The 10,343-nt window shown below is 39.3% G+C and overlaps 1 protein-coding gene across 4 annotated transcripts in view; it reads right to left on the bottom strand.

Moving 5' to 3' along the window:
• Positions 1 to 10,309, bottom strand: part of clstn1 (calsyntenin 1) — a 75,549-nt gene extending 65,240 nt beyond the window's left edge. For 2 of the 4 annotated variants that reach the window (XM_059952267.1, XM_059952266.1), the window contains exon 1: positions 10,091 to 10,309. In XM_059952267.1, coding sequence (XP_059808250.1) covers positions 10,091 to 10,172 — 82 coding nt within the window. In that variant the 5' untranslated portion in view covers positions 10,173 to 10,309. The remainder of the gene's footprint in view (positions 1 to 10,090) is intronic. The other 2 variants (XM_059952269.1, XM_059952268.1) reach the window with 1 other exon arrangement.
• Between the last annotated feature and the right edge of the window lie 34 nt (positions 10,310 to 10,343).

The following is a 10,343-nucleotide window of genomic DNA, read 5'->3' on the forward strand; positions in this document are numbered from 1 at the left end:
TACTTCATTAAAGTCCCTGAATATTGGCCTTGTGGTAAACAACACAGTGATCCTCTGCCTACCAGTCTGCTCCCAGTAAACACTACCACTTTCACTCCAATGACCAAAATCCATGACACTACCCCCAACACATGCAGCAGCATCCTCATCTCACAAGCTACCTTTCAACCATGGCAGGTAGGCACTGATGACAAAATTCATCATTGCCCCCATGCATCAACACAGTCTGCGGAGACTAAGGGAAAATAGCAGAAGTGAACCCCATCATTCTGTGCATTCCAGTGGTATTGACAACCCATAACTCAGCACTGCTTAGAATGGGTTCAATGAACCATTGTTGTATCACAGAACTCCTCAAAATTACCAGCAGTTCAGTTGAACTAATGTCAGTTTCCTCTCTCAGAAGGATTTTCTGCATCTAGACCATGTACATGCTCAAACAGTTCTGGCTGGTGTGCTGCATTAGCACACCTAATACTGCACTCCTAAAGCATGTAAAGCTTTGGTAAAGCAATAATCTTTAGAACTGGAATTATTCATAGTATCCTCCTCATTAACCAACCCCTGGTCCTCAGCTGATCAAAATGATGCATACACTCTGGCCACTTTATTAGGTACAGGAGTGGAACCTAGTATGGGTTTCTGCTGCTGCAGATCATCCAAGGTTCGTCATGTTGTGCATTCAAAGATGCTCTTCTGCAGATCACTGTTGCAGCACATGTTATTTGATTTACTATTGCCTTCCTATCAGGTTGAACTAGTGTGGTCCGTCTTGTCTGACCCCTCTTCTATCATCGCCCACAGAACTGACACTCACTGGCTGTTTTTCTTTGCACAATACTCTTAACTCTACAGACTGTTGTGCGTGAAAAATCCCAGGATATCTGCAGTTTCTCAGTCACTTGTATCACATTTCTTCCCCATTTAATGTTTGGTCAGAACAACTGAACCTCTTGATCATGTCTGCATGGTTTGAGATGCTGCCACAAGATTAGCTGATTAGATATTTGCATTAAGTTATACAGATGTACCTAATAACGTGGACACTGAGCATATATCTAAAACAACTGTTGTACCCAGCACCACCTTTTCCACTTCTGCCAAATCTATTGATATCACATGGGACTGTTCAGCCACCTCAGAATCTGAGTGAATTTGAATAAAGTCATCACTGAGGATCTACCCAAAATGTGCTGTCTTCAATTGTCCTGGTCTTCTGCGATTCCCTCGCTAAAGTTCTCATTCTTTCTTCAAGATAATGCTTTAGATCTACTGTTCTAACGTATGTCCTAATATTTCATAGAATGCCTTTTGTTAAGTTTAACCTGTTAATACTGAGAAACAATTTGAAGTACAATAATACCTTTTAAAAGGCATTTGCACAGGTACATGAAAAGGAAAGGTTTGAGAGAGATATGGGACAAACACAAGCACATGGGACTAGCTTGGATGGGCATCTTGGTTGGCATGTCCTGATGAAGTATCTTGGCCCAAAACATCAACTGCTTATTCCCCTCCATAGATGTTTCTTGCTCTGCCCTGGAGTTCCTCCAGCATTTCCTGTGTTACTCTTGGTTGGTATGGGCCCATTTCAGTGCAGTATGACTGATCTTAAGTATCTTGGGGCATCTTGCACTGAAGACATTATATGAATATATGCAAGTTATTCCCCAACACTCACAGGACAATTTCAAAAAGTTGTTTTATGCCAGTATTACTCATGCTTTAAATTGTTTTATCTTAAGCTTAGCCAGAAGCCACAGCACAGTGCTTTAATATTGAGCAAACTTAAAATAGTTTATTTAAACTTTATATGCATGTCTGTACATCATACAGACTGCTTTGCTTAACCTATGCAGTGAATGTTGCTTTGTTAATTCACATTGAATAGAACACCTACACCATTTACAAGCTGTGAGTAAATACCATTCTTCACGGCCCAGGTGTGGCCTTCTGTCCAATGTATAATACACATGTCGCTTGTGGGCTGGAAAGGAATACAGGGCTTTGAATGGATCTTGATGCAACTTAACAAATAATTTAAAAATAAACAAAATTACAAGACTTCTTCATCCCATGCTCCCAAAAGGGCAGAGCGAAATAGTAATCAGCTCTTCCCTGACAATTTGATAGAATCAAGCAATATGTCTTCCAGGAGGAAGGAATGAGAGATCCTTAAATGCCTTCCCCACATGCTTGAGTTAGAATTTACCAGGGGCTCAGTATAAGCTACTGTAAAACTTTTGGACATCCAGTCAAATGATCTGACCCAATACAGCATGTTTCAACTATTCTGAAATGTAAACAAATGATTACAAAAGAGAAACTCCTCCTCTTTACCATCAACATTCAGAGTGTATGCAAATCACAGAAAGAACACCTGAACAGCAGGGATGCATACAACAAGATGTCCTTTATTGAATATGGCTTGGCATTCATATCATCCCCTCAAAACTAATCTATTAAGCTTCAAGACCTGGGCTCAATAGCTCCATATGCAATTGGCTCCTCACTCAGTTCCCAGTTAGTTCAGAATAATAACATCATCACTTTCACAATCTCCATCAGCACAGTTGCACAAGGCTGTCTACTCTCTTTATACTTATGACTGAGACTAAGCACAGCTCCAATGTCATATTTAATTTGTTTCTGGCTGAATCAAAGGTGAAGACGAATCTCAGCTTATAGGAGGGAGCCTGAAAATCTAGCTGAGTGGTGCCACAACAACCTCTTACTCATGTCAGTAAAAGCTAGATGACGACCATTGACTTGAGGAGGAGGAAACCTGAGGTCCATGAGCAACTCCTCATTGGGGGATCAGGTGTTGAAAGTCAGCAACTTTAAATTCCTCTATGTTATCTTTTCAGAGGGTCTCTCATGTAGATGCAAATATGAAGCAAGCATGGCAGCACCTCTACTGCCTTAAGTTTGCAAAGATTCAGCATGACATCTAAAACTGGGACAAATCTGTATAAATGTGTGGTGGAGAGTATATTGAAAGGTACCATCTCAACCTGGTAAAGAAACACCAATGCCCTCAGACAGAAAATCCTACTAATAGTAGTGGATTCAGCCCACTCCATCAAGGGTAAAATCCTCCCCACCTTCAGCACATCCACATGGAGCACTGTTGCAGGAAAGCAGCATCCACCATTGAGAATCCCCACCACCTAGGACATGCTCTCTTCTCACTGCTGCCATCAGGAAGGTGGTACAGGAGCCTCAGAACCCTCCCCACCAGGTTCAGGAACAGTTATTAACCCCTCAGCTCCCCACCACCACCGTCAGGTTCTTGAACCAGTGGGAATAACTTCACTTGCTCCATCACTGAACTGCTCTCACAACCTATTGACTCATTTTCAAGTACTCTTTATCTTGGTATTTATTATTGTTAATTCTTTTGTATTTGCACAGCTTGTTGTCTTTTGCACATTGGTTATTTGTCTGTCCTGCTGGGTGCAGTCTTGGATTTACTGAGCATCCATGGTAGGGTAGTGGCAGAACGCTTTATAGTACCAGCAACCCAGGTTCAATGCCTACCACTGACTGCAAGGAGTTTTATACATTCTCCCCATGACCACATGGCTCTCCTCTGGATGCTTCAGTTTCCTCCCACAATCCAAAGATGTACCAGTTGGTAGGTTAATTGATCTAAAGTAAATAATCTTACTATTATGCAAGGGTTTAAAAAAAAGGGGGCTGCCATGCAGCATGGATCAAAGGGCCAGTAGGGCCTATTCCGCACTATATCTCAATAAATAAATGTCTGCAAGAGAACAAACTTCAAGGTTGTATATGGTGACACATGATGTACTTTGATAATTACTTTGAAATTTGTAAAAGATCTCAGTAAAGCTTTAATAGCCAAACACAACAGCAAATACTTTGCTGATGTCACTTAAAGGATAATATGCATGAGAAAAAACGATTATAAGATCTAGAATTGGTAACATATATGATCATTCTCAGTGCAGTAATTACAAGACATTTGAGTAGTTATATCTAGGTAAATTCTAAATAATAAAAATATTAACTGCAAAAATTTTAAGTGGCTTTAGAATCTCATTCTTATTAAATCTAAATGATTTTTAAAGAATCACACTGTTTACAATCATGAACAAAATCAAGCTTAATTACAGAAGTTTTTACATGTTTAATATGGTTTGAACATTGAGATGTGTCATTTACGTCACAACCACAGTCTAATGATGTGCTGGGAACAACCCACAAGTACTGCCATGTTTCCAGCATCAAAATAACATGCCCACAACATACTAACCCACGTTTTTGGAATGTGAGAGGAAATTGGAGCACCGGCAGAAACCCACACAGGGAAAACATACAAGGTCTTTAAAGACACCAGTGGAAATTGAACCCAAGTCACGGGCACCAAGATATGGCATATTGACAAACATTTAAAACATTAAATATTCCATAATCGAAATGTAACATCTATTGGCAGCTTGTTTTAACTTCACAAATTATAGAAAATGTTAATTACAAGTAGAATATACACACAGCAAAATAGCACTGATTAGCAAATAGGAAAAAACTGACAATGTCAGTAGAGCAGGGAAGTAGGCACAACTGAAATCCAAACTTCAGTGACTGCTCGGCACAAGATGTTCCAACATCTAATTCTCATTACCAATGAAAAGTACAAACTATTAATTGTCAGTAGGGAAATACACAATACATTCATCATTACAACCCATTCATTGTTACACCCACAGATCACTTACCCTCAGACATGCATGGGAAATGAATGCTGGCACTATTAGAAGCTTGCAGGAAAAAAATGGGAGGAAATTTTGATTCCAAATATTAGGCATATTTTAAGTTAGCAACACTTTTGAAGAGTTCTATTTGTGTATGCAATTTGATAACTGTAGAACCAAATTTCAACATTTTGAACATCCAATTAAGACCTCTGTGCTCTTACAATTTATGCCATCACAATCTATTTGGCAAATTAACATAATATGCATACAAGATTCATTCTCATATTAACCTCACTATGGAGGGTTGTCTAAATACCACTGCATGTCTTTTTCTTTCCCAATTTAACCTCAACTCCTCCTTGTCAGTAAGTAATCACTTGTAAATGACTGCAAGCTAGCAGCAAGAGATAAACCTATTATTTTTTAGCTTCACCTTTTCAAACTCAATCATGACTGCCGCTAAAAGGCTGGAATCATTTTTTTTAAATGTCTGGGCATGCAACAGGGTTAGGACAGATAGCGAAGCCCACTTCTCCAAATCTGCCTGCAGTGTTATAATACATCTCTCATACAATGTGGCTCTTATTCATGATCAGAGCATGCAGAGTTAAGATTTTAAAAATGTTCTCATTTCACCTGACCCAGTTGTTTTTTGAGATTAAAGTTTCGTCATTTCGAGCAGCCTGAAGCCATAAGAAAACTGAAAAAGTTTAATAAAAATTATCCTCCTACATATTATCATACTTTTGGTTGCACATCAACCTTGCCAGCCATCTCAGAATTGAAACAGAAATTATTCTCAACCCCGAGGGACTGCTTGTTGTTCTAGCACCTTTGCTTTGGGAAAACGAACAAGATGCTTCCCAAGACTTTTATCACACAAAGTGTGATAACAACCCAAGGTGATCCTGTAGCTAATAGCAATATAAAAAGCCTAAAACTCAATTGCTTAAAATGTGTATAGAGAAGGAAAAATGATAAGGTCAAGACATGTATTGGGTAGGGAACCAGTCTACATTAGTGTGTGTGTGTATATGTATATATATATATATATAAAATCTTGATGACAACTATTTTGGTTAAAAAAAACATTCTTCATATGATTAGAAATCAGTGTCCATTTGTATATGTTTAGTCATGCCACAAACCAACTCAGCTCCATTTGGCTGATGAGTTATACAAATTTCAGTATGCCCGTCTAAATTAATTTTAATTTTGTTCATTGCAAGATGGTCAATGTCTGTTTCATTTTGGCCTCTCAGAATTAAGGGGTAGCTACAATTGCAGATTTAATTTAGGGCAATTCTATGAGATACAATTGCAGAATGGTTATGTTACTGGATTAAATGAACCAAAACCCCATGATCCTTTCCCTTCTCCAGCTCTGTGTCCATTTTGCCAATCACCTTTCCGGCTCTCAGCTACACCCCACCTCCTCCAGTCTTCTCCTATCATTTCACATTTCCCCCTCCTACTTTCAAATCTCTTACTATCTTTCCTTTCAGTTAGTCCTGACGAAGGGTCTCAGCCCGAAACGTCGACAGTGCTTCTCCCTATAGATGTTGCCTGGCCTGCTGCGTTCCACCAGCATTTTCTGTGTGTTGCCAAAACCCAAATAACCTGTTTAAATCTTGATTTTGCCATTGGGGGATTTAAGTTCAGTTAGTTAAACAAAATCCAGAATCTAAAAATGATGGAAATCTTTTCCTACTAAATGCCATCTAGGTGTTCAAAGTGATTGACTTTTAATGGTCTAGGAAACCACCCAGACACAATGCACTGTTACCTTTCCAGGGCAATTAAAAATAGGCAACAAATGCAATCAGTATCCATATGAATACTGATTGAATGAAGAACTTTTCAAGAGTCAATAATACATAGATGTTCAGAACAACAATAAAAATCAATAGTTTACTAAATTCATAATTAATGTACTATAATAATACTGCTGAAAGGACATTTGTCCATGCAAGCACATCTAAAATCCAATAAACAATCAAACTACAGCTACAACTTTTCCAAACTTCTCAGTTCCAGTAAGAACTTTTCTTGCATTTGTTTCGGATTAAGACCAAGGAAAATAGATCACAATGGATAGATAACACCCTGTACTATAAACTAGTAACAGCCACTACGGTAGTGTAGCAGTTAGCACAATGCTATTTCTACTCGGGGTGGAGGTTAGAGTTCAATTTCAATGCCATTTGAAAGGAGTTTACATTCACCCTGTGGCTACATGTGTTTCCTCCCATATTCCAAAGATTGGTTAGGTTAATTGGGCATTGTAAATTGTCCTATGATTAGGCTCATGTTAAATAGGTGGGTTGCTAAGCAGTGCGACTCATTGGATCAGAAGGCCCTGTGCTACACTATCTCTAAATAAATTAATTTTGATCTTAAAACACATCACTCTTGTACATATACCAACTACACTGCTATTCTATTATGAAAATAACCTACCTCAAAGAATGGAATCATATATCACAGATGGAAACAATTAATCACTATTAAATAGAAAGATAGAAATCTAAGTACACTAAAAACTGCAATCATACTTTCCCAAGAAAGATATCAGAGTAAAATTTCTGCCTCAATCATTTAAAAGTGAAAGGACCAACAGTTAACAAGCCTAAGAATAAGACAAATCCATTCTTTGAGAGCAACCATCTCAATCTAGTCAAAACATACCTTAAAACATTGTTATTTATCTGTGGGAAGCAGTTAAAAACAACACTGCACACTGTTCAAAGAAGTCAAACAAAAGGCTTTAACTAAGACTGAAAAAGTTACAATTGATAGCTCAATCATTAAGTTGTATTTGGAAATAGAAGCTTCATGGAATACATTCGAGATGGCACACCTGCCCAAATACAGGTACAGGCATACCCCATGAAGCTGACTAAAATAATAAACAAGTTTAATTCATATTTTAACCAAGTTTCTAACCATGATGTCAGTCCTCAAACATTCAGCATGCCTATCATTTATCAAATTTCAAAATTAATTTATAATCTAAGTACGTTTGTCACCATATACTACCATGAATCAACGTCTTGTAGGCATTCACAGTAGAATATAGAAATACTGTAGAATTAATGAAAAACTACACTGGCAACCAATGTGCAAAAGTGTGTAGTGTAACATCACAACTGCATGCTTTGATTGTTGAAAAAATTAAGCAGCTCTCTGAATTAATATGATGAGAAATTTAGCAAAGCAACAGACACAAACTGCTGGAGGAACTCAGCAGGCCAGGAAACATCTAAGGAACCAAATAAACAGTCAACATTTCAGACCAAGACCTTTCTTCAGGACAGAGAAGGAAGGGAGAAGACACCAGAATAAAAAGGTGGGGGTAAGGGAGAGCAGGATAGCTAGAAAGCTATAGGTGAAGCCGGATGGGTAGGAAAGGTAAAGGGCTGGACAGCAAGTAATCAATGGGAGAGCTGATAGACAGGTGAGAAGAGGTAAGAGGCCAGAATCGGGAATAGTAGATGGGAGGGTGTGGGAACATTTTTTTTACCTTAAGGAGCAATCAATATTCATGTCATCAGGCTGGAGGCTACCCAGACAGCACATGAGTGTTGCTCCTTCACCCTGAGGGTGGCCTCATCATAGCACAAGAGGCGCCCATGGACTGGGATGTCGTCGGGAATGGAAAGGTTGGGGGAGGGGAAGAAGGCTGGCTAGAAGGTGATAGGTTATACCAGGTGAGTAGGAAAAGGAAAGGGCTGGAAAGGAAGGTTTGCATAAAGTATACTCAACAACTTATTTTGAACTTTCAGGATTTGTTCTGCAATAGCAGTTTAAAAAAAACACTGCAGGAGACAGCTATGAGGAATCCCTGAGATGAGTGAGAATTTACAATAGACCAGAATACCTTGATTAATATTTTTCCACTGCTCCTTGGTGGTGTTAAAATTGTGGAGCTCAGCAACTCTCAAACAGTTAAATCATAAATGCATCTTCCATTTTTAAAAACATTTCATCAGTGTAGGGTGAAATGCAATTTTATTCTTCACAGATGACGATAGTCCTGAGATATTAAACAGATTTCAAGGAAAAAAATGTGACTAGAAATTCTTTGGTATTTACCTCATTCAATTAACAATAATGATATGAAGTACTAGTGGTATTTCAATATGCAGATTAGAACCAACATCAATATCTGCTGTACCTCCACAGAACTGGTACATTTTCCAAGATACCATCTAAAATCTGAAGCTTTTCACTAAATTACTTCAAGAAACAATAGAAGATCAAAGAACCTGCAATGCGTCGACTTTTGCATTTAAAAGAATAATCAATATTAATACTACCCATTATGCATTTTCTAGAAGTCTAGACAGCCTGGTATTTTTCAGTCTTTGAAAACTTAATTAACAATACTGTAAAGGGTAATCACTTTTAAGCCTTGCAACAGCTATCAATAGATCTTTTAAAAATCCAGTGTTGGTAGGGGAGGGGGAAGAAAGGTCAAAGGCTTGGCTTCCTATTAAAATTATTTAAACTTATTAAGAAAAATGTCACACCAATGCACATAGAAATTAAGAATGTTAACAGAGCTCTTCAATTTGAGAGATTTTTTTAAAGGAATAGGAGGAAATAAATGCAATTGTTGGGAGGGGGGAATAGAGATGGAGGGCAGGCATATTTAACAGTAAGCACCAAACCTACTGGAAGGCACAAGATGCCTTAACTACCTAATATTTGGGTGTAATGAGCATTGCTACTGCAGCCTAAAGTAACGTCATTTGGGTCTATATATAAACAAAGCCTTGCCCTTTGCTAACCCTATAAACCAAACCCACACTGAAAAAGGAGATAATCTTCTGAAATATTTAACCCATCCCGACATAGCACAAGGATGTCCTTAAAGAAAACAAGACACGAGAAGTAGAAAATGCAATGCTTTATCTTAAATCTAAAAAATGAGAAGACAAACAAGCGCAGCATTCCGGCACATTATAAAGTTATTTTTCCGCTTTGATTAGAAAGATGAAGTATTTTCTGGAAGGTGGGCGGATTCCTGTGCCGAAGGAAGGAATTTAATTAAGAATAAATCTGCAAGATGCCACTTCTCTCATCCCAGTGGAGGCAGAGAGGGTGGAGGTGACTGGAATTGGACGTTGCAACCTGGATAAAGCACACAGATCCCCCGTAAAGGAAAAACGTATCAACTAGCATTTTAATTTAAATAAGATAAATAAACATTTTGCTCCTCAGCATCAACACCAGAAGCATCTGTAGGAACATGGCCGGAGCGAAGAAAAACACAAACACCCTCAGCCCATCCTCAAGCGAAACAAAAATAAATCACGATCGGATCAATCGCAGTGAAACGGAGGGGAGGGTGGACTTATCCTCACCTTTACCGGCCGCGGCGGCGACCGAAAAGCTCAGCAACAGGCAGGCCAACGAGGCGACGAGCTTACACCTAACCGAATCCATGCCCACGCTGCCGCTGCCCTTGCCGCTCCTCGCCCGGGTGCTGGGGTAAAATGGCGGACAGCCGCCCTCCCGCTGGACCGCCAGCGCTCCGCAGCCCAGCGCCACTGCCTGCCTGACGTCACCGCCGCCGCGGCAGAGCCGCCGACGTCACCGCCCGGCCCCGCCCACCGG

Source organism: Hypanus sabinus, chromosome 27 (genome assembly GCF_030144855.1).
Source record: "Hypanus sabinus isolate sHypSab1 chromosome 27, sHypSab1.hap1, whole genome shotgun sequence".
Lineage (NCBI taxonomy): Eukaryota > Metazoa > Chordata > Chondrichthyes > Myliobatiformes > Dasyatidae > Hypanus > Hypanus sabinus.